The sequence below is a fragment of the Serinus canaria genome, chromosome 2 (genome assembly GCF_022539315.1).
Source record: "Serinus canaria isolate serCan28SL12 chromosome 2, serCan2020, whole genome shotgun sequence".
In the NCBI taxonomy this organism is placed as follows: domain Eukaryota; kingdom Metazoa; phylum Chordata; class Aves; order Passeriformes; family Fringillidae; genus Serinus; species Serinus canaria.
Genome location: NC_066315.1, coordinates 22,892,805 through 22,918,435, shown reverse-complemented (window position 1 = coordinate 22,918,435; position 25,631 = coordinate 22,892,805). Strand labels below are relative to the sequence as shown.

Here is a 25,631-nt window from a genome sequence, read left to right as displayed (position 1 = left end):
TACCTCAAGCCAAACTACAGAGTAAATAATACAATCAAACAGAGCCAGTGTTTCATGTCACTGTTGGGACTGTACCCCACACCTGCATGGGGCTACCAACAGCAGTCCTGGGTTGTGCACATTCCCTAGAAAAGACATGTCCCAAACACCCAATGCCCCTCCTGCTCTTCCCAAATGGAGATGTTGGCAACAGTTTAGACTCAGACACACTGAGCTCTCTACACGTGCAGGGTGGGAAAATCCAATCTCCAGACTCCCCTGGCCATCACTTTAATTGTACACTTACTTCTAGCTCAGCACCTGAATAGAAGCGAGGTTGCCACATGAGCACAATGACTCGCTCTGGGATGAGCTAGGCTGGAACAAAGCCTGCACTGGCTCTAACATGTATAACATGGCTGTACTGCTCCCAGTGCCAGTCCTTGCTCTGGGCTCCTGCACAGCACTGCATGCCAGAGTCCACTGTGACTTCCATGGTGGTGTATGATACAATCTCTTTGGAAATTTAAAAATTAGTTTGATCCCCTTTAATTATATTACCATATTACAGCATCAGAAGTCTTATCCAGTGAAGTAATGAAAAGGTGGTCAAAATATTTATTATTACAATAAAAGCCATGACAACCAATGATAAGTATTCACTGATATGGAATAGAGAAGAAAATAACATTGTCAGTGCTGATTCCTTGACATTGCTGTTAATGTTGGTGTAGCAGAGGTCAGAGCCCCTTTTGGAAAGCTGTGGAGGGAAGGTCATTCAGTGCATTCCAGTAAGGTAATAAGAGCCCCGGCCCACCTCAAGGAATTCTCATTTGACACTTGCCCAGATGCCATGAGTAGGAAAGCAGTCAAGATAAAGAACATTTCAGGAAAAAAGGTGAATGTAACAAATGAAGGTTCTAACAATATAGACAACTAGGTTTTCTATTTTAATTAATATAGATTTAGCCTTAGGTATGTAATGGCATATACTTGGTAAATTTTTAAAAGAATCTACTGACCCAGTGGGTAAACCAAAATTCAAGTGGCAGCTCCTGAACTCAGAACAGAGAATTAAGAAGCTTAAACTGCTCATGAGTCAGATAGTCTTCAGAGACTCAGTTTGGTCACACCTAAGCTAGACAATGAAGTGATTCAACCTCTCAAGGCAATTCACTTTTGACAATAGCCATTATGCTCAATTACAACTTGATTATTTTTATGTGTCATCACCAAATGCAACTCGAGACAAAAACTTAGATATGAGTCTATTTCTCCATGACTCTTTTGCACTAGATTTGATATGCTTTAGTGTCTGTATTTCTTCAAAACAATGATGCTTGTGATTTCCAGCTTGGAAGGTCTACTTCATAGAGGAAGCAGAACATTACCACTATTACAGAACACACCACTTTTAAAAAGTGAATTTGGTTGATTTGATGTTTAAAAGTTAAGTTGAAGGAGAACCAGTCAATGTACAACAGACCTAAAAGTATTTTGAGTTCTGTGAGAGCTACCCAGGCTAGCTCTTGCTCTGATGCCTCAGAATAAATATGCTGAGCTATGAAACCTTCCAAAGAAACACAGCACACAACTATTGAGAGCTTTGGGCAGGAAGATTGCTCATACTGTTCACTGACAATATTGCAGATATTTTTCCTACTCGTTTCTTCCAACGTAAGGTTTACATTTGATGTTCATCATCTTTTTGCCAGAATAACATATGCTGGAGCATCAAATGAAACAAGAAGTATGGAGTCTACATGGCAGACACTAAGGAGAAGAAGAGTTTATTTAAACAGCAAACATACAATGTATGTGCAGTGATAACATACCCTAAGCTATTGAGAATGTAATTCTTAGGCATTCTGAGCTTGTATAGCCTAGGCAGCATAACTGCTGGGTACAGTGTTTTGCTACTGTTTAAAATCAGAACTAAGTAATGAAACTAAAAGAAGACTACCTTAAATAATTCACGTTATTTCACACAGTTTTCAGCACTTTCTGTTAGATACCGGTATTTCCCAGAAAAAGTATTTCCTAAGAAATTTTAATTAGAACATGCCTTACTATTTTGTCCCAGAAAGAATTTAGCAATTACTTCTTTTTGATTTTACATGGCCCTACCAATCAACTACTTTAATTCTGTCAGCATCCCAATTAGCCCTGTATTAAAGATACTAATTATGGAAGACATAGTACATTACTTACACCACAGCAGACCACTACTGAATATGCCAGATTCATAGTTTCACTGGAAGAGCTTTGCTGTAAGTGCAATTAATGAAGAAAAACAACACAGTGGTGACATCTAGTCAGAACCTTTTGATTATTGTGAAATTCTTTAAAGGGTGTGAATCTTCTGATCAAGGTGAAAATTTTTTAAAGGCTGTCTGTGTGCACCTCAGAAAGTTGAACAGAATAATCTTGGAAAATAAACAGAGCTAAAAATAATTACGAACACCCCAATCATTTTATGAGCTATTATTTCACCAGAAAATGGAGATAATATAACTTTAATCCCGAACAAAACTCTTCAAGGTTTATGTTCTCTATAAACCTTTCAGTGAGAACTGAAAATATAAGTTAGTAATGCAGTAAAAGCCCTAACAAATATATCAGATTTTTCACTTAATGCTTTTTACAGGCTTAAACCAAACTGAGTGAAAGAAAATCACCTTTTACAGTTTGACTCTTAAAGGAAGAATGCCTTTCTGTTATGCTTTTTAAAATAAGGCATGGTGAATTTATATCAACTTCAGAGAATCTTGGGGCATGACAAAAGGAAGAAAAATATAGCAGTGGAGTTAACATTCCATAGTATTCTTTCTTCACATATTTATTTCCTCACTGGCTGGACGTAAGCAAAAAACAAAAAACAAAACAAAACAAAACAATAAAATAAAAAAAAAGGAGGCAATAAGCCCCCACCCCCCAACACAGAAATAGCTGAATTAAACCTTTGGCACACAATGCAGTCAAAGCTCTGTGGTGTTTTTCCTCATGCCACCCTCAACAACCTGAATTGCTTCTCTCCAAATAAATCCATGCAAAAGATATTCTGAAGAAAAAGAAAAAAATAAAAGCTCTGATTTTCAAATTTGTCAGCTGGGTGCACCCATTAGGGAAGTAAACAAAGTCTTCCATATTTTCCCTTACCCAGCTATCTTCCTGGACCTATTACCTTTATAAAGTGAACAAACAAAGACAGAACTAAGTGCTAGTAAATAAACATTATATCTGCTCTATGAATCTCTACCCTTTTGTCTGATATTTTATCATCTTGGTTTTAAGAAGTTTTAATTTCATTCTAATGTAAATAAGAACTGGTTTGTTTGCTCAGTACTTCAACAAGACTTTGCTACAAGGTTGCAGCATGCAGGCAGTGCCCTGAGAAGGGTGACCTTGCTTTAGTCAGGGAAGCCAAAGATCATTTATCAGAGTTAACCTACAAATCTGTCTCGCTGGGGCCTCAGATCCATCAGCCACTTGGAAGCAGCTACTTGCCCTGTCCTCCCACTGCTGCCTAAAACATTGCATGGGGCTGATCTTTTCTATTACTGTATGCCTCTCAGCTAATAAAATATATTTTTGTGGCTGTGGAACTAACAGGAGTACTTTGTATTTATTTATACAGCTCATTAAAGGCGGAGAGAGATTTGGAGGCAGAGAGAATGCCCCAAGCCTGGAAAGCTCAGGAAGACAGACCCCAGGCACATGCATGTGTTTAACTTTATGCAGATGCGTTGCCTGGCTGAACCCAACCAGACTGAGCAATTATGTAAAAGCATCCTGGCCTTTTTGCAACTGTGCTCCTAAGCTAAGGCATGAGAGGGAAATGATGCAGGACCAGTAAATACTGAGAGGAAGAGACTGAAATGGCTGTAATGAGGGCATATGGGCAATATAGTCAAGCTATGCAGTCAAGAACACCTAATTAGGTATTATTATGTCTGTATTTAGACAGACTTGCATCACCTAGAACCAGCTGCAGCTCCCTGACCCTCAGGCACTTGGTTCAGGTGACACAGGGTAGGACACCACCTTCAAACCAGCACTGAGGTGTAGAAAGCACCATTCCTCCTCCAGATCCACTCTCCTGATTTAGCACACCACTTTCTCTTTCCATTAATGCAGACAGAAACTTTCTAAAGTGAACTTTAGGTCCTCTTTGAGTAGGGAGAAGCAGTCAGGCTGAAAATCCAGTGTCTTACACCAAAGGCAGTAATACTCAATAAGAGACAAATATGCTTGTGTTAATGTATGAATTGACTTTGAACTTGAACAGGGGTAAAAAAACCCCTAAGTTTCTTATGCAGGGACCACCATGAAAGGAGGAAACAGTGATCTCTCTAGTACTCAATTTGGACTCAATGTAACATTATTTTGCACTGGTTTTTTGTTTTTGTTGTTTTTTTTTTTTTTTTTTTTTTTGAGGGGAACATTACGTATCCACACATACCTGTATTGAAGTGTCTTTCTAAATGTTGCATGAACTTAACATATGTGTTTATGTTTTTATCTATAAACATCTTGGAGGTGAATCAACAAGTCACAGACTCCATCTATTTTAGCCACCAATTGCTGAAATACATGGATCTTAAGTGCCTGTACTTATATATGTGTGAAGATGTGGTGCTGACACTCAGAAATTGGCTTGCAGTAGGAAAGAACTCAACCCTGAACTATTTTTGCAAATCCTATCCTGTCAAAGTATCATGAAAGAGAGACAGCTAAGCAGGGAGTTACTGCTATTTAGGCATAAATCAGCATAGGTGATTTAAGAGCTAAAATCAAAATTTTTATCTATAAAAGTGACCACTAAAGGTCAGATTTCCCAAAGAGCCAGCTATCACTAAAAATTGACTGCCAGCAGAGCTCAGGCCACTTCTAACAACGAAAAAAAGCAAGTGGATTCTCAAAAGATATTGCACACATGGAATTGTGGAATCCATGCAGCTCTGGTCATGTGTGCTGCCATTGAAGGTAGGTAAATAAACATCTGGGTCTCATTTCAGGGTGTTAAATGAATATTAAGCTTTTGCAAAAGCAGATATTTGAGGCTGACAAGTCCTAGCAGATTCCAAACTGAGAACAAGAAGCCTGGAGTTGTTTGTTGACCACAAACAACTGATAAATTCACTATCTGGGCATAAGCCCATCATAAGCCCGGAAAGAAAAGCAGCAGTTCTGAGTCTGCCTGAACTATCTAAGGGACGTGAGAAGGCTTAAATATGAGAAAGAGACCACTGACATAAAAATAGGGAATAGGAGCTTTGTGAAGAAAGAGAGGAAGAGGCAAAATTATGGAGGATTTTGGAAAGGATAAGAAGGGGCTCAAAAATGATGGAGTAAAACAGCCAGTGTTGGGATGAGAATTAAACAATACACAAAAAACCTCCTGAATTTACTGGTTGCTTGTTATGTGAGCTGAAGAAAGATGTTGAAGAGAGGACATAAGAAGTCTATTATGATAATCAAGATCAGAATGACAAAGTTGGTTGGGAAGACAAGAAAGTATCTTGGAAAAGCTGGGAAAAAAAAAAGGTGAAAGGTATATATTGTTCTGGATGCACAGGATAGGGATATTTCTCATTTTTCTTTTCCTAAGACTTTAGGCCTAAGTGACAAAGAATCCCAGCAGAACAGTGTGAGCAGAGAGCTTCACCAGGAATATTCTCAGGTGTGCACAGGGAACAGTAGGAATCTCTCCGCTGAAGCCTTATTGCTGAATTGAATTCACAGGGTAGTCAAAGAGCCCGACTGCTCAGCTACTGGGTGTCCACATTGCCCCTGGATCATTTTGCCCATGTCAGCAGCATGCTCCAAACTCACTCCTGGACACAACCCAGGGAACAGCCTATGCCAGGGACCATTCCCAGAATGCAGCACCTTCTGTGCTCCTACAAGCAAGGTATGCCATGTGTTACACCAGAACACACAATTCCTACAGTCTGCAACATGTGTGTTAACTTTACTCTGGAAATTTTGATTTAAAAACCTGAACTACCCCAAAATAATCACTGCACCTGCAGCTGCATGGGGACCACAGAAAGCCCACAGGGGATGCATGCCCAAGTGTTACTTAGCACAGCTGTAGCCAAGGTCTGTCACATGGCCTCGGGGCCAGCAGATAGTCCCTGGCTCTGCTTTAGTTTGCAGTACAGACGTGGGCTGTAGCTGACAGAAAAATGATATTCACCAAACACTATGTGTCAACATCTCAGGAAAATTCATGCCCTCGTGGTTGCTGAATAAAGCTTGACTCAAGGGCACTGTAAGGATCAAATATGAAAGAAATAAAAGGAATGTAACAGTATTCTGCAAAAGTCATAATGCTGAAGGAAGGCCTATAATAATCCAGAGCATGATTTTTTAATGTCAGGGTGCTGAAATTAGTTTGGGGCACACTGACAGTATACAGTAATAAATAGAACTTTAAAACTGCCATAAAATCTAACCAAAGAAGGCAATGCAAAAGTGATGGTCCATTCTCAACATGCAATGATGAAGGAGTGAAAAGAATAAATTTAACCTACTTTTACAAGATTTCCTTACCAGAGACCATGGATAACCAAATATCTGTGCCACAGATATCCAAGCAGTATCAATCTTTTAAAACTATTCTGTATTCCCAAACAATAGGGACACAAAAGCAAACAATACATTTACAAGAACGTGATAGAAGTAAAAATTTTACTTTTTCAATTTAAATTCTTCGCAGTAGGATTCTGAGTTTATAAATCCAACATGAAAAATTAGGTCCTTTATTCATTTGTACTTTCAGCCTCCTATTGCAGCAGCAATCATAAAACAAACACAGCTGGCATCTTTATTATTTTATTCACTGAAGGATTTAGCTGGACAAACATCACAAAGATGGTGGCTGTTTTCATTGAATTTATGATCAAATATGCTCCAGCATAAGATCAACTCTGTTACATCAATTATTATGAGATGTGAATAATTTAACAGAAAGTTGTCTATTTGTAAATCAGATCTTAGGGATAGAAATTCAGCTGAGGTAGCAGCCAGTGGATATTCTCTGTATTACAGAATTTAAAAGGATGCCAGCTTTTTGTGAGTCACATTTAGTGATAAACATTGGCATTCATATTTTGCTATCTAGTGAGCTGCTAATTCAGGCAAAAGATTTCAAAATTTTATTTTAAACTTTAATTAAATTCATCTTTATCAGAGAACAATTTAACTTTACTGATGCTTTTCAAAAGTACAGAATATATTTCCTATAAAGACTGAATTAAAAACAATAAACAATCTACCATCAACACCATATTTTGGGTTTTTTTCCCATAGATTTTCATCAGAGTGTGTTGTTCAGCCTAATGCCAGGAGAGCTATAATAATTTTAATGCAGAATGTGTGCCTTAGGATATGGGATTGACTCAGTGCCTGAAAGAAAAAGGTCAGTTCCCTTTGGAACCACTTGCCTCTTTGCCCTCCAGCAATGACAGGTGCACCAGCCCTGTGCTGGGGCTCGTTATTCACAGTGTGCTGCTGCAGATACATAATCTAACCTCTCTGATTTAATGCAGCAGCAGGGTGAGAGTCTCCCATCTTCCCATTTTGACATGGGTCAAGCAGGCACTGAACATGTATGCATGATCACCTGCTTGCAGCCAGCATCTTTCACAAATCCTCAAACAATAGCTTAAAACTTTCTTAGCTCATTTCATTTAAAGAAATCACTAAGTAATAAACTGTTTGGCTAGCAAATAACTTAAAGTTATGAAAAATCACTGTTCTTACCAGTCTCCTACAATGATTTGTGTTTCTTTGTCACTAATAAAAAAAAAAAAAAAAAACAAAAACAAACACAAAAACCTGCATGAAAAAGCAAAAATTCTCATTTCTCTGTACTCTATAGCAGGCAAGATGTCAGAAATCTTTAGGCAGATCCATGAGACAACACACCCAAAAATGCAGGAAAGGAAGTGATTAAGATTTTCTTGAATGAATCTTGAGAGACTGTCAGAGGAGATGTTCATCAATGGCAATACCCGAATACTGGTGATCTTGCCATGGAAAATGTGGTGGCCAAAATATCACTAAAACCCCTACATGAAATCCTCATAGAAGTCAGTATTTGCCTAAGGCAAAGATAGTTTATGATGTTTATATCACTGCAGAAATCTTAACTATTGTCATAAGTCTCTGGCTGGCAACAGAGATGAACAGCATGAGTTCTGAGACTGGCTTAAACCATCTGCAGGGGTGACAAAACCCAGGAACATTATTCATATTTTTATACTTACTGCCTGTCTGCATCATCTCTCAAAATTACCTATGTTTCTGAGACCCTAAGATGAGAATCAAAGGAACTGTTCAGTTAAAGAAAAATTATCTGTAATACAGAACAAACAGCAGAGGATAATATCAAGCCACATAATCCAAGAGCAGTTGCTTAGCACTAAGCACTTTTGAATGCCAACCCAGTTCTCAAGTTGCCTATCATTTTCACTCCCCTTTTGGAAAAATCTTGCCTTTAATGGCTACATGCAAATAATGAGAGAGCCAGCAGCAATGTCTACTTTATTTATATGACTACCTTCAGAGTATGTCTTTAATTCCTTACACAAATATTTTTGAAACATATCTCAGAGACTCAATTTGGTCAGCAATGTCATTATCTGGAGAAGAGAGATTCCAGCAGATAAGGCAACAGCACAGAACTCAAGCAAGAGGGTAGAATTCAGAATGTGAGGATATAAGGATGCCTGGTGCCTCTGATCAGAAAGTATTAGACTTCAAACCAAGAAATGAACACAGGCACCATGGCAGCATATGAGTAACAGACTACCAAAAACATAATTCTGAGAAATTAATAAAACATTGGCATGTAGAAATGCAAGGAGAAAGAACAACTGGAAACATCTGAAGAGCTTATCAGAAAGTACTCAAAACCACTAATGAAGAACATACATTGAAAAAAAATCATACCTAGAAACACCAAATAAACATGTCTGTCTGATATACGTCTCAATATCCAAAGGAATTCTTAAGGAATTAGAGAGGATAGCAAACAAATGTAAGGCATCCTTTAAAAGTCTTTCCAGGAATTCTCCACAAGAATAGCCAGTTCTCTTTCCTCATTTCTCTTCATAGGTTTATTACTGTAGATATGCTACTGTAACATTATCTAATTTTGCTCTGCATTCTAAAGTATGGGACTAGACTTAAAAAAATACAAATATATGCCCATACTTCCTTTCTGGTTCTCAAATAAGAGAAGCTTGGCAAATATTTGTTGGACACTGACACACAATATAGAAGGAAAGTACAGACAACAGAAACAAAAGACAATATGGACAAAAAATTAGACTTCAGAAGAAATGAGACAAAATGGCAATCAAAAGAAGAGGTGACTAATGAATAAAACATCATATAAATTATTTTTTTTTAAAAGTGGACTTAATAATTGGTGGAACAAAACAACAAAAGACAATGTTTGATGCAATTTCTATTAAAAAACCTTGCTCTGTGGACGGACTCCAAAGACCAGGGATGTGATACACCATCTCAAACACTGAAAACTGGCTGCCAGACCATAAGCAAAGGGTAATGATGAGTGGCAATGTGCTGAGTTGGAAGGGAAGTGTCCAGCTGTGTGCCAGAGGGATTAGCGTTAGTCACAGTTTTATTTAACATCTTTATTAATGACCTGGTCTAAGGGATAGCCTGCATACTGAATCAACTCTTAGATGATGCTAAAGGCTGAAATAACCTCAAAAGACAAAGACATTAGTACAAAGAAACTAACAGTAATGAGACATGTGGGCAGAAAATCTAAAAACAAGACAGAGCATAGAACACTACAGACAATTATTTCCACAGAAAAATAACCCCAAATATGGATAGGTCCAGAGTTAACAATGCCAACAAACTCTATTCCAAGGCCAGATACTGAATTAAATGTTGCAGAAAACAGCAAGGAACATCCACGTACGTTGGGGCTGTATCTTCAGTGCTGTCATGGATGGGAAAAGGTACAGGGCAGTAACTATGCAACTTTAGCAATGAAGCAGCATAGAGTTATTAGTACTCTGAAACAAAAATGACAAAAGCTTTTGTGGTCCAGTTCAGGAGGCTTATAAGTATTTTTAACTGGGACAAGAGGATGTAAAACAAAACCTAGAGCTTAGCAACACAAAAGAGGGGGGATGTAGAATAAAGCAAGAATAAATTGACTGTCAGGATAAACATGGTATCAATGAGGTGTGTTAGGACCAGTCTTCCCCCTAGGTTTGCAAAGGTATAACGTTATAGCACCTTGCGGTTGCTCCAATTTGAAAGAAAGATTGGAATATAAATCAGGAAGGATTTTTCAGCTTGGCGAAAGGATAAGTGGGGAAACTGCGGAGATGTTTCTCAGCGCTTGGCTTCAATCAGCATCCCGCCATTCCGCACCCCGAGCTGGCAATCCCCGCGGCGCGGGGGCTCAGCCCTGCGCGGAGCTGCGCGCACACAAAACAGCGCTAGTGGCGCAGGGAAAGGCGCTCATGTGGAAACGAGCAGCCTCCACCACCCCGAAATTAATTTCTAATTAATAAAAATTAATTTCTAATTAATAAAAATTAATTTCTAATTAATAAAAATTAATTTTACCATTGCAATGGTAATGAATTAATAAGGCCCGCTAAGCAGAGAAATAAACAACAAAAGGCGCTGCTGGGCTGCGGGCGCCCCCTGGCGCGGGCAGCGCGGCACTGCAGCCGCGGGAGCGGCGCGGTGGAGGGGCGGGCGGGGGCCGCGGGACCGCGCCTTCCATCGCGGGGCATGTCGCGACATGACTCCCCACACCCCCCCACCCCGCCCCGGGCAACCGCCTGTTCTTGGGAAGTAGGAGAAAAAACCCGAAAATGCAAAATGCGTTTTATTTCCAGCGCAGCAGTATCGCTGCAAACCTTCAGGAGGCAGAGGCAGGTTTGTTTATACACCTATTTACAAATACTTCCAAAAAATATTTTCATCTTGTCTCCAGTACTCAGCGCTGCTGCCCCAGCGTGATCCGTGGCTCCTCCTGGCCCCAGCACACAGAGCACACAGCCAGCCCACCTCTGCTCGGTACTGCCTGAAATCTTTATTGCTTTTGGGTTTATCCATCAGAAAGGTTTCTGCAGCCACAACACCAAAGCTTTTTGTTTCTGTTGTGCTGGAGAGCTTGAGTATCTTCAGTGGTACTCGGACTATGTTACAATGAGCAATGCTGGTGAAGGGACAGGAGGTGAGGAGATACAAGTGACAATTAGAAGAGTGCTTTTTCTTTGATCAAAACCCAGCTAAGGCAAAGATTTTCATAAAAACCCAAACAACAGAATCCCAAGCCAAAAATGCTTCCCAAGTTTCAGCTTTAACCAATTTCTTGAAGCCATGCTTGAAACAAAATACAGACTCCATCTACATGGGCTTGTCTCTATTCACTCCCTTTGCTTTCTTCAGGAAGTTTTCACTGAATGACAGTCCCAAAATAAGCCAGTCCATCCTGGAATGCAACTTTTAAACACCCTGGCCTCAGAAAGGGAGGCCTCAAGTACAGAGGCCATCTTGTTAAAGAAAGAAATCCTCAGCAGTGGGACTGGCTGTGAGAATAAAGTGTTATTTATATAATAAATAAGCCATGTTGGGGAATTACAAAGTACTAGTCCTATTTATGCAGAGCAGCATTTGTTTTCAACTGCACCTTTTCTTTCCAACCTAATTTCTCACAATACAATTCATTATGGCAGAAGGATCTGAAAAAGCTTTTCATATCCTACCAAATATACACAAGGATAATTAGTTCTCTTTTGTTATTCTTCTGTAAGGGTTTATTATTGTGGAGAAGCTTTTGCAAACTGAAAGAGGTTGCGTTGCATTCTGGAGGCAGAGCTGTTCTTGGTTTTTATTGTGTAGAGATAATTGAACAGAAAAGTTCAGGAAAAAAAGTGGAAATATAATTGTGAACTCTATAGGAAGATCAGATTACCACATCTTAGTTCTTTTCAGGCCAGTATTTTATAATTACATTCCACAGTATGTTATGTCATGCTTTGGAGGTGAAGCTTCGTACTAGATAGATGCAAACATCGATGCAATTTTGTTCCTTAACTTTATAAGCATTACCACAAAATGTATAGTTTCCATCTTATCTAGTAAATACTCCCTCTGCATTCTTTAAGTAGTTAGACAACCAGTAAAGAAATTCAGTGTTAAAGTCTCCAAAGAACTTAATTTACTGTAAGTGAAAGTTACATTTTTTGCTTCAAAAACTTCCCAAAAGTAGCCTCTAATATTAACCAATTCTATTTTAAGAATTTAAGGGATCTGACTTATATAATGATCCTGCTAGGTTTCACTTTGTCATTGCTGTTAAATTCCAGGATTTTGAATAATTTCCAGTTAAACCAGAAATTAAACAGCAATTGACTTGTGTCCAGTATCTTTCCGTCATCTTGCTCTGCCTTTAAAATCATGTAGAAGCTGGTGTTGGTCAGGTGCAATTATTTTGCCCTCAAACTACTGTGTGTGATTTTGGGAGGGTTTGGGGTTGGAGGTTTTTGACTCTCTTCCTTTAGCCTTACAGACATGAAGCTGGCTCTGTGGATACTGGAAGAGTGTTATTCTTCCTCCTACTAAACTCCCCTTACATAAATTGAATTAAAATGTACATTTTGAGGTAAAAGCCTCTTTGAAGGCTTCTAAACCCATATTCCCACCCTTACATGCCATGACCTCAAAGCATATATATAAACAAGATCAAGGTTCAGCCTGTGCTTGGAGGATGAAACAGGAGGTAGTGGAACTTCATTGTGTTTAGAAAAACTAAAACTGTTCTCTTCCAGTCCAGGAGCATGAAGTTCAATGTCACTGCTGTACAGTTTCTATGTGACAATTCTTTTTTTTTTTTTTTTTTTTGCATTGCAATTCCTCCCCTGTAAAGTGCAGCAATGGGACTTTGCATCAATAGAAGTTCAAGCATAAATGTAAATCCTTACAAGACCATAAACATTGCTCTTTAAGGTGTATCTTTCAAGGCTACTACAATGTTGAGAGGAAGGAAATCTGTACCAAAACCAATGCATATATAAAAACAAAAGGCTGTATTGTTTTTATCCCCATTTTAGGTCTCAAGTTCATTGCCCTGAAAATAATTATGTACGTGACATATTTTGTGTCGCCAAAAATCTTCCACAAATTAAATGAGGAAGTTAAAAAGGTTTTTTAATACAAGACTGGAGACTGCTGCTTTTGAAACGTGATAAGAAAGAAAGAAAATTTCTGGAATGAATCAGTCTATCCATGTGTTCAGTTTTACAGCTGGATTACAAACCCTTGGGAATATGATGTCTCTAACGGAAATGTTTATACATCCTTAACTACAGCTGTGCAAGCAAGCAGCCCTCTAATACAGCACACAGATAAAGATTTACACTGGAAAAAGAGAAAGCCCTTCACATTTTAAATGTAAATGACACATAATTTTGAGGCACTGAGTATTTCCTATTATAGTAGAAATACCCAAATGAAGCACTGAACTGTATGCATTGTCATTGCTTTCAATCCCTTCATTTATGCTGAACAATTGCAAATCCTTTATGCAGAGAGCATTGAAAATGTATAAATATTTTTAAAGAGGTTTCATAGAATTTAAAAAGCTCTGGTCTTATTTGAGTCAGCTTGTGATGTGATCAGAACTTGTGTCAATTATGAAATCTCAGAGACTGAAGCTGTTTAAGCAAACTGGGTTTTGTTCTTTTTTGTGGTATTTTATGAAAAGAGAAATTTCATGCAGTAGTCTTGAAGGAAATATAAGAGAGCAACTTTTCAAATTCAAAGCAATGATTGTACTTATTACTACATAACTGCTGTATTTTAATAGTCTAACTGCTGTTAGAATACAGAAAAAAGACAGACTTCAGTCCAGGCCTGCAGGATGGATGGAATGGCATGCCAGTATCCATTCACATTACTTAGGCAAATATATGCCTCCAAGCAAACACATTCAAATCAATATTAGTTTCCTTGTCCTTCTTTCCCAATCCAGATCTAATTGCCTGTGTTGCAATATAATTGCTTCTTCCAAGCTTTTGGATTTCATTAGCTACTTTTAAAGAAAAAAGCAACTTGCAGTTTTTTTGATTGTAATAGGATGGGATACAGGCCATTATAGTGATTTAATTTTTAAAAGGAAAGCTGTGACTTTCAGGAAATTGAATTGTATTCCAAGCAGTAAGATTGAGGCACAGTCAATCATTTTAAGATGACTGCAAGGATTACAACTGGCAAAATGGTCTGAGATATTTACAAAAGCCAAATATGAGTTCATCTTTCTGTTGTTCCCTCTGCAGTAAACAGGAGATGGCCTTGTCCACGAAAGTCACCAAATTAAGGTCCAAGATTGAACTGGACAAGCCAGGAACTTTTCTGTAGACTATTGAAAATCAATTAATGCAGGTTACTGACACTTAACCTTTGTGGAGGCCTGAACTGGTTTCAGTGCCAGCTTTATTTCTCATTGCAGGAACTGGGGAGTTCCTGCTAACCAAGGAGGACCCAGTAGTACTGCAAAGTGAGCCACAGGGCCATGGAAGATGCCTGGCCCTACAGAAGTACAGGTTTTGACTCAAAGGACAAACACTGATGGTATTACATTCAAAAACTAATACCAAAAGTTTTTAAAAACAACCCTGCTATATTAAGAGATTCTTCCTCCTTCAATTGTCAACACAATTTCAAAAGGTGGGGTGGGGGGTTTTTTTGTGGGGTTTTTTTTTGTTGTTGTTGTTGGTTGGTTGGTTGGTTTTTGTTTTGGTTTGTTTGTTTTTTAAAATGAAAACACTGGACCAAATGGGTTTGGGAAGGAGCAGATAGAGAAAAAAAATTAATAGAATGGCAAAGTGAATATAAACTTAATCACATTTTGGAAAAGTGACCATGGTATGGATTTTGCAGTTGTGGACACATTTCATTGCTGATAAATAAGGAGATTGAAAATGCATTTGGATTTCTACTCTATTAATAAACTTTTTTTCCTTTTACAATAAGGAAGCTTCTTCACCAAAACATTTTGTATCTTCAGTTTCAGTGGTGAACTTGGAGATGTTACAGTCTCCTGCTGATTAATCTCTTGAACTCCCTGGTAAATTACCAACAAGACAGCCAGTTAGTAGCAAAAATAAAATTTTGAATTAGTCCCAGAAAGAAAACAGAAATGCTGGTACAGCAAAGGCTTAGCCTTGCTGCAAAACATTTGGTCAAAAGAGAGTGGAGAAAAATTTGAACAGGTTTTCTGGCAAGACAAGTTGTTGACATAGCTGAAATCACCCAATTCAAACTCTGTAAGCTTTCCTCAAAATAGAAAAACTATTAATTGCTGAAGACAGTGCAGTTCAAATATCCTGTCTACAAAGATTCTACATGTGCTAAGAAATCTTTTAGCAAATTTTACACTGTTGATTATTTAGAATAATGCCAGCAGTGTGGTCTTCAATCTGAATGCTCACCAGGTAATCTTTCTGGACTTTGAGCATGATACCTTTATACCAATGTCCATATGATGGAAATGTGACCAAATTCAGGAAACATTGAAAGGAAAAGGTCCATCTGTGGTGAATTTACACTGACTTTTTTCATTCATAATTAAGATTACAACAGTATGGTCAGCAGCTCACAGCAATGACCAGATGGACCTGGCAACAGGGGATGATCACGTGGAAACAACACTCAAAAGTGGATTAAAAACACATTATTTAAAATTTTCCAAATTTTTATAGATGAACAGAGAAAACAAGATTCAAAACTGATGGCCCAAAGCAATAACACAGTATTTCTCCATGAGCTCAATATACTTGCCAACACCCCCAAGAAGAAAATACTTTCCTATGCAGTTCCTTGCTATGTACAAGAAACTGGCAATTCAAATATGGCTGATTTGAAAAGAAAAGAACCATATCTAAGTTAGATATGATAACTTCAGTCTACCCTTGAAGAGTCCAAAGTGCAATTAAAATATACTTACTTATTCCATGCTTGTCTAAGGTTTTTAGGGCCATACTGTGTAAACCGTTCTGTAAGAAAAAGGGTATATTCAATTACTTCATTAAACCCAGGATTTATTTTAAAAAAATATTTATTTACTGTCAATTTTCATAATTTCATAGTTTTTATGTATCTTCTGCAGCTCAAGTCCCAAGACAAGGAAAGAAAACTAACCTATGAACAATTGCCATACAAAAGAGGAGAAGAAATGCCAAAACAAAACACCAAAACCAAAAAGGCCCCCAACATGTTAAACCAAATCAAACCAAACCACCATAAAGCTCATTTACTGTGGCATCACCAGAAATGGAAAGTTTTACAATTATTTCTAAAGTAGTTTTTGCCTGCTATGGGAAAAAAAGAAGCCTGAACTTTAGTATTTTTTTTCTTCATGACAAATTCCCTTCTCTAGAGCCTCACTGTCATATTTTTATGCTTCTCAGGATGAGTAACTGTGGGTCTCTGTGACACACAGGGGCACACAGAACCTGGTGGACACATAAGAGTTTATTTTCTAAAGAACACATCTAAATAATGAGCAGAAGTAACAAGTACAATGACAGCTTATTTACTCCAACGTTAAGTTCTTCAGTTCAGCTAGAAGTATTTTCCCACTCATCCCCAAGAAGATGCTTGCTCTGCAGTAGGACTCTAGCTGAAAAAGGAAGATGCAGTGTAAGCTGCTGCAGAAATGAAGGGTCAGTCCTTTGTTAGCCTCTTGAACAGGAGCTAAGTGCTTCTCAGGCAGCAAAAAACAAGTTCAGCTGGAGAACAGAGCAACATTTTCCATGGAGACTAGGTGCACAGAAATCCTGCCCTGTAGACTGGTACTCACCCTGGCCAGCTACCCTAATGTGGTTGCCTTAGTTGCTGTGTAGAAGTTCTAAACTCACAAAATACTCCTTAAAATCTTAAAAAACAAACAAAAAGTTTGCTTCCTCTCCACCCATGTGCCTGACACTTAACAGACCCACTGTGCAGCTGCAATAGTTTTTTTTTTTTTATATATATATATGCACACAGGTACGCATGCATCTTACTGTGAAAAACAGCTGTAAAAGTAACTCCAAAGGAGTTGTGTTCAAATTCCTGTATTTGTATACTTACTTGTATCATTTCTAAAGTTGTCTTGTACATTTCATACACAGTCAGTTCTAAAGATGCCAAAACCAAGGCAGAAGCAAATTCCTCGCATCAATGTGGATGCCTTGATTTTCTTTGTTATACCTATTTTTTTAGGTTTTTTGCCCCTTTAACTAAAAAACCAAATGCAGAAGCTTCAAATCTCATTGAATTCAATCTTGGAATCTACTGATAATCAGCAGACCTGCAAATGGTGTCTGCAGACCACATTCACAGGTTTTGTTGCTTTAACCATACTGATGCAGTTAAAGAGATAAAATCACTTTTAGATATGTGTGACAAGTGTTCTGGAAACTGGAAGTTACATGACTATAACCCTTCAATTTTAGTTTGCAAATAGTAATTAAGATATATATGGAAACAGATACGTATAAAATTTGGAAAAAAAAAAAAAGACTTTCTATATTAAGTAAATTGTCCAACCATAACACTGTTAATTCATTTATGACAAGGGACTGAAAAATACAATGCAGCTAGACAGTGCTGTGTAATAAGTCTGAGATACACATGGGAGTTCAGCTACTAAACTGCAAATTTGCACATTAATCTGTTTCGCTGCAGAAAAATCTGTGTGGAAAGAGAATTGAACTGACTTGAAGCAGTGCTGAAAAGGTAACCTGGACCTAGAGAGAAACAGATTTTGATCTTATCTGTCATTCTGCAATATGTTTTGGTCAGATAATGGGCTGGTTCAAACTGGCACAGCAACACTGACTTCAACAGAGCTACATCCACTTAAAACATTTGAGAAGTATCATGTACAGCATATTTTCTTGACCAGTGTATCTGGTGTTTATTTTAATCAATTTTAGCTGTTTTTACTGTGGGAGGAAAGTCCCAGAGTTAACCACTTGGCCAAATTGCCTTGAGGCTTTAACGCCCAAAGATCTGCTCGAGTTCTGCAAAAAAACCTGGAAAACTCTTGCTCTGCCAGAGAAATTTTTACTGAAAAAATTATACACTGGAACCAGTTATGTAAATTCTATAAGGGACACACATGAGCAAAACAAACTTCTCAAAGGGATCTTCCTTTGCTGCCTACAGTTCCAGTCCAAACACCTTTTCAAGTAAGTACCTTACATATTTATCAGGCAGGAAGAGGGAAAACTGGAGGGGAAGACAAGGAGAGAGCAAAACCCTGTCTGTGGAGAGGCAAAGGTTTAGTCCATAGTCCTTAATTTCAAACTGCATTAAATATGCTGTGACTGCAAACCATTCTTCTCCTAACTATTGGTATCAGCTCTTTCCTCTCTGCTCAAGCAGATTAGAGGCTGCTTTCTTCACATGCTTTAGACAGAAAGGAGCCACACATTGATAAAATAACAGCTCACATTTTTCTACATAATTTTGTGGTTATGGCTCCAACCAGTGTCTTACTAACTTTCATGGAGATGATAATTAGATGGAACTATTGTGTTAATTAAGCCCAGCTCCATGTACATGCCAGCTCATAGTATTTTTCTGAATTCATCCATTAGAGAATTAAAAAAACAGTGAAACCAGCTAATTTTGGTTTCAGAGTTGCCAGAACAGAGAAGCTACAATAATCTTGTCCTTGAGCTCCTCCACCATGGTGCAGTTTTTCAAGCCCTGAACAATTTCACAATTTTTATCTTAGCATCTCTTGCTTGTGCTGAATTTTATCACAGAACCAGAATTCACTCTCACAATTACATCCCCAAGTTTGCTTCTGAGTCACTTTTCAGAGTGAACAACTCCCACACACCTGTTTGAATGCCTCAGTCCTTTACTGCTCCCTGGATGCAATAAAACCAAATCTAAAGCTATACATATCTGCCTGTGACACAAAAATACTATAAAATTACTATGTATATTACTATACATATCTGACTGCACAAAATTACATTCTATGATACTTTCAAGCATATAGCTTTGATATTTGTTTTTTCAGAAGCTACCACTGATATGTCCATAAAGAACAGTAGTAAAAGTGTGTATATGAGACTGGGAATTCTGCAGAATTACCATGAATGCTCCCCCACAAAAGAAATCTTTGTCTGATATACTGATAGGCAACAGTAGTGGCACTCACAATCTCAATCCAGCCTTGTGGAGGAAACCCTGTGTAGCAAAAAACACCTCTCCCTCAGAACTGAAAAGCAAACATGCACATGTGAAAACTTCATGCAGACACTGACATGGTCACCCATGCCATCCTCCAGCACATGCACACCATTCTCAGGAACACAAGGTGCATCTTGCTGAGGCAGCTGCTCACTCTCATCAGGCTGACATTAAAGAAACATGACAAACTGTATGTTTACAGATCAGGATTTGATCTCAGATGTATTCTGAATTTTTACAGTTCAAATTGTAGGCATATATACTGGAGTTCAAATATTTTTACGTTACTATTATTTACTGTGGGGTTTTTTAATAAAAACTCTGGAAGGCCAGCACAATAGGCACATCTGAAATTTAAAGTAAAAATTGTGATTTTAATTTCCTTTACGCAAACACTTCAAATTTGCCAATCTTTTGGGAACAAATTCAGGGAACAAAATTTGATGCTCAGCATTTTAATCCCAAATAGGCAGTCATCATCCTCACTGCCAGCTATGTCTCACTGTTACAGAGCTGGCTTTTCACAAGGGTGCTGTATTCCACCTAGCAAAAGGTAAATTTTTGCTTATGTGAAACAAAAAGAAGGAAAAGATTTTTAGTTTAGTTTAAATTGCACAGCACCTTAGAGGGTTTACTATTTGCTTCTTCAAAGTGGCACATCACAATTAAATGTAGTGTAAAGAGATGCCTGTATAGGAATATATAAATAAGAGCTAACATAGAGTATTCCTATTTGTTACTGGAAAAAGGTAGCATAATTTTTACTCTCACGATGTCCCAAGAGTATCCAAAAGGACTAGGCTGGCATGGCCCTCCCACAGCCTGAGAACCAAGACTCACTGTTCTGCTGGGCATTGCACACAACCTGAGAGGGGGGCAGCTACACAAACTTTCTTCTGGCAGCACAAGGATCTGAGCTGCCCTTTGCTCCACACCTTGCTTACTCCATGCCTCCTTTGCCAAGGAAATTTTTGGGACTGTGCCCCACAAACACAGCACCAGGAGGCTATTGGAGTAACAACTGCAAAATGGAAGCAGAAGTGAGCAACCTGAGGAAGAGAGAGAGGGAATTTCTTGGGCTAGTTAATTTGACAAACTTGATGCATCAAAAAAAAAAAAGTGTTTTTTAAAACAACAGCTTCCAAATTCTGGCCAGTTTGAAGGTCTAGGAAAAAAAAAAAAAAAGCCTGGCCAGAAAGCCCATCCATTACACTGAGCAGTAATAAGTGATCTGTCTTTCTCTCTTTCTTTCTATTCTTATTTCCTTTAGACAACCACCCTACAGCAACCCTGTTATATGTGCATACTCACTTGTGTGCCCACAACCTACATGTTCTGCACTGCAAACATCATTATCTGCCTGATAAACACACTCCATCTGACAGCCCTGCATCAAGGGCAGGTTCAAACAGAAGCCAGTTTCAGCAGAACTCACTAGTGAGCTTATTAGCAGACCACTGCAGCACTACTGGTCTGCTGTGAGAATTGAAAAAATAAGCACTTGCATTTTAAGGAAGATAAAACAAGATGAGGGTTTTTGCCTCTTTTATCAGTCAGAAAAACACATTAACTGTTATACCTTTGCCACGTTTGCTTTGAAAGGACCTGAGATAGACAAGAAAATCTACAGAAGGAATTAGAGGCAGACTACATTTTGATTTTTAGCTTCTTTTTAACAGTACTGATAATCAGCTTCTAGACTAAACCAAAGAACTTAAAATGCAGTTTGACTTCAAGGCATTTTTTATGTTGCTAATCAAAACATGATGGCTAATATGCATTCCTTGATTAATGTTCTTCTCTATTTAAAACCAAATGTGATTAGCTTAAATGCAAATATTTAAACATCACCATAATTAATATTTTGAAAAGTCTAATTCATTCTTTCTTTGAAAGGGTTTTCTTCACATTTAATTTAAATGTCTAACGTGACTAACACTGTATTGTGATATATAAGACATATACCATTTTTAGTAAAGATTCAGTGCTAAAATTATTCAAATTACATTAGCTAAAGATATAAAAACAAGCATCCATATTGAAAAGAAAATTTTCAAGTACTGTCATATTTGCAGCAATTAGAGTTTTTGCTGAAGTTTAATTATAACCAGAGTTTTACCAAATACATGAGCTAGATTTTGGAGTTTTGTATGGCAAACATCTTGAGAAAAATTACAGCTCCCTCCCCTCCACCCCATCTCCTCTTCTCACTTCCTTTTGCTTTAGATGAGCACACTTTGTGTAAAGAGGAAGAATAGCTGTTGTTTTCTAGATTCCCTCCTGAGCATGAATAGAAAATGTAATTTTAATACCCATCATTGTCTGAAGCACTGGAGTCCTACATTAAATGGTTCTACCTTTTAGCAGAGCTCACCTTGCCTCCCCTGCATACATAATAAGTCACTTTAACTTTTCAGCTCAATGTATTTTTTTTAAAGAATGGGGAAAACACTGACAACTCTGCTTCCCTTGGGTTGTGGATACCACAGATTGAAGAAACACTAAATAATACAGTTTTGTTTTGGCAAAAGATGGGGAGGAATTCAAAATTAATTTTCCTTTACAACTAGTTCTTTCTTCAAGTACTCAAATTCTTGAAGACTACATCCATACCAGTAATTTAAATGAGTTTGAGACTGTTTGGCCAAGGCACCATCATTGTCCTGTAGCATTGCTGCAGCACCTCCCTCTTCCATCCTCCAACACAGGAGATGGGGATTTCTCACAGGGAACAGCCCCTGGTCCACACTAACTTCTTAACCCTAAGGAAGCTGCCTAATGCCCAGGAATTGATTATTTGTAAGTGCTAATTGTCATGAGGTAAAGGCATACCAGAGGCTGCTCTGGCAGTCTCACAGCAGAGGCTCCCACATTGCCTGGGAACATTCCCTGGTGTCAATGCAGATGTAAACAAGAAGGTAACAAAATGTTGACAGGCTTTGGAAAAACTCTATAGGAAAAACTGCCATGGAAGTTTGCAAAGCCATATGTTCTCATGTACAGGATGTTCATGTGTTTGTGCCAAAGGAGTTCAGTCTCTCAGCCCAGCCCTCCTCTAAATGAAGACATAATCTTTTGGAAAAAATCTGGCTGTCAATCAGCTGTTAAGATGCATGTAGGCAGATCATATTTCTAAACCAAATCTATATTTATTGATCACCTGGGAAGTAAAGTAGAATTCCTGAGTTAGAACACCAGCTCTGTAGTGGTTTTGTCTGTCATACATTTGTGATTTTTTAATAAATAAATCCATGAAGTACCCATCAGTCCCTGGCAAAATCCACGTTATGCATTATTTCCTATGAATGCTTTTTCCTCACTTTTTCTTTCTGTGTTCTGCTTTCTCTTTAAGGAGAGACTCCCTGGCTTTAGGGATTCTCTTTTAAAAATCAGTGCTCAGCAGATGTTTCCATTGTCTCATAAAGGCACCTTTTCAGGTGTAATGCCCTCTATTGTGTCTGATCATTTGTGCAACTTTGTGAGGTACAGGCTCCCACACTATCAGCCCAAGGTTAAATATTTAACTTTCTTTCACTAGAAACAGTATTGTGAAGAAACTGATGCACAGTGAACATTACAAAGCATTCTCATGTTTTTTCCCCCCTTCCTAACAAGTTTCTTCCTTGGCTGGAGAGGGAAAGTTGATAGGACCCCAGAATAAAAAAAATGTGAGATTTAAAAACAATGAAGAACATAATGCTCAAAAAATCAGGAAGATTTGGACACAAGACTGGCAAGGAAGCAGCTTGTTTGGGAATACTGCCTCACCTCTACTCATATAGATAAGACAATGTCTACTTTCATTCATTCCTGGAGATACAGGATATGATTGGTGTTTGAATCTGTTTTAGCTCAGCAAATCTCCATATTTCCTTAAGTATTGCAACAAAAGAGTGAGTAGTGAAAACATGTTCTCCAAATCTAGGGGAACATGTTCATCACTGTCTCTGTCCAATAGCCTGTATCATGGGGCTTCTCATGTGGATGAAACGTCCAGATTTTATTGAAACAGCAACTAGCACTTTTTCACAATTCCCTCAAACTGTTTTCCTGTTTGAGGGCAGACAATTACTGTCACAGCAATCCAGAATGTCTGGGATTCATTGAAATGATGATTCCTGAGTACAGGAAGACCCTCTCAAGATTACAGCATCCATAACAGCTCAAAGGGAATTACAGAGGTAGCCCGAAGTTACTGCAATAATCCTGAAGTATTTCAGGCCTTTCAAATGCATTATTTGGATTATTCTTAAGTAACTTACTAAGCAGGACATGTGTGCATGTGTGCCTGTGCTCCCAGGTGCAAACACAAACTGAGAGGATGGAGGCTGCAGCACAGAGAAAGCTCAAGGACCAGGCCAGCTTTTAGCTTTAAGTATCTTATATATTACTTGGAGCATCTGTGAGACAGTAACTAATCTCAAAGCAGGCAGATAAAATACAAACTTTTTAAACCCTAGGTAAGGGGTTTAAATGACCTAGAGCCATCCAAAACAAGCCTTAGGAACATATTTCTTATTCAGACTTAGAAATGTTCCTAAATATTACGATGTCAGAGATCACAGTTTTTAAAGCACTGGATGCTTTCCATAATAATCAAAACCCTTGACCACTGTAGCAGAGACTAATACCAAGTTTCTCAGACATGTTTCTCCTAGTAAACTGTGATTAGCTCTCTGCAGCACAAGACTGTGCCCTATCCAATCACAGTGTAAAATTAGTTATTGAAATCTGTCTGCAAACAGGAAATACAATGAAATTCTGTTTTGACTCCAATAGTCATCCCAAATCCACAGGCATTTTATGTCCTCAGCATTTTTAAAACTATAATAATCATTTATCACTGATATTTTCTTTTCAAATGCTTTTGTTTTATGCTTACATAGCTCAAGTTTATAGAATAAAGCCTTTCCTGAGTGAATGTTGACATCCTCACCAATGCTCTCTGCACTTCTCAGTTTATCACAATTACTGTTAGCAGCTATCAGTTTTAAAACTTACTAACACTTGCAAAGCACAGGAGTTACTTAACCTCATATCACATATATTTAAATAGAGTAATTTCACAAATCCTCAAGAAGAACGAAATTGGTTCAGATTTGGCAAGACATTTCAGGTAACTTCACTGCTTTGCTAGGAAAAGTAACAGATAAAGTGATCTTCAAACAATCACAGAATATTCTGAGTTGGAAGGAACCCACATGGATTATTGAGTCCAACTGTTAAATGTATAGTTAAAGCTTCAACTTTCATTTTTGCTCCTAAGAAGTCAGTCAGAAAAGCCAAAATGTAAGAGCAATTTCAGACCATCAGGGAGGGGAGCATGGCTGGTTGAGTACCTGTAGAAGATGATGCAGCAGCCTTACCATAGCCAGAAAGCTTTTGTGCACAGAACAGCATGAAGGAAAGCACATTTTTAAGAAGTGACAGAGAACCTGGTATCCTTGACCAAACATTTCCAACAACCCTGAAGGCCTGAGCAAATAGCATTTATTCCAGCCTGGCTCATAGGTCAGAGCATTTTTTGCAGAGCATACCTTAGGTGCTGGTACCCCAGAATGATCCCAGAGGGATGTATTTTGCTGCTCTAACAATTCCACATTTACCAGCATAAAATTCAATTACTCAGTTTTGGGGTATGCAAGCCAGTTTTGGTTGTCCAGTTAGACAATGCTTTCTATTGCTGAAATTTCTGAAAACAGCAAATAGGGAACCATAAGGCAAACAAAAAATCCTTTTACCAAGGTCATCAAGGATAGGGGGTTAACAACACATTATGTGTACAAAACAGGGATTTTATTTTTTGAGTGCTCCCAGACCTCCACGGTGTAAGGGAATTAAAGAGCTCAGTACTTTATATTAACAGGCCCTAAAAAGATTAAATTATTGCCAGCAAGAATAGTAATTACTCTGACTTACAAATCTACATACTTCCCAGATGTGGAAAGGGTCTGAGAGAACAAAGGCCACACCATGCAAAAATGGTGAAAATACTGAGTGACCATTTTCTGTCTTGGAGGCACTTTCCTCCTGTTCCCACTCTGCATTTGTATAAATATTATGTATTCATAGCTGAAAAAATCCATAGTCTGGGATGGAAAAAATAAGAGCAATTCTAACACAATGCCTGTATAAAAATTCGATTTAATGATGTGCCTACAGTGGATTTATTTCCTGATGTTCTTCTGTGGTAATAAACCCACATCCCTTGACACACTTGGAAGCCAAACCTAATAATGAAACCAGGACATTTCTTGGCTGCCATCTACTGTTCAAAACTTTCCTGCATCTCACAGAAAAAGAAAAACAAACCAACCTAAAGAACAGTCACTGACACCTTCAGGCTTTTTCCTTCTCTTTACTATTTTTGCTAAAACCATGTTTTT

At 38.1% G+C, this 25,631-nt stretch overlaps 1 protein-coding gene across 4 annotated transcripts in view; it reads right to left on the bottom strand.

Moving 5' to 3' along the window:
• CDK14 (cyclin dependent kinase 14) overlaps window positions 1–25,631 on the bottom strand; it is a 342,320-nt gene that overhangs the window by 105,261 nt on the left and 211,428 nt on the right. For 3 of the 4 annotated variants that reach the window (XM_050971254.1, XM_050971252.1, XM_009085938.4), the window contains one exon: window positions 15,998–16,046. In XM_050971254.1, the coding sequence (XP_050827211.1) occupies window positions 15,998–16,046 (49 nt within the window). Of the gene's footprint in view, window positions 1–14,716; window positions 15,116–15,997; window positions 16,047–25,631 lie in introns of those variants that run through there. The other variant, XM_050971253.1, reaches the window with a different exon arrangement.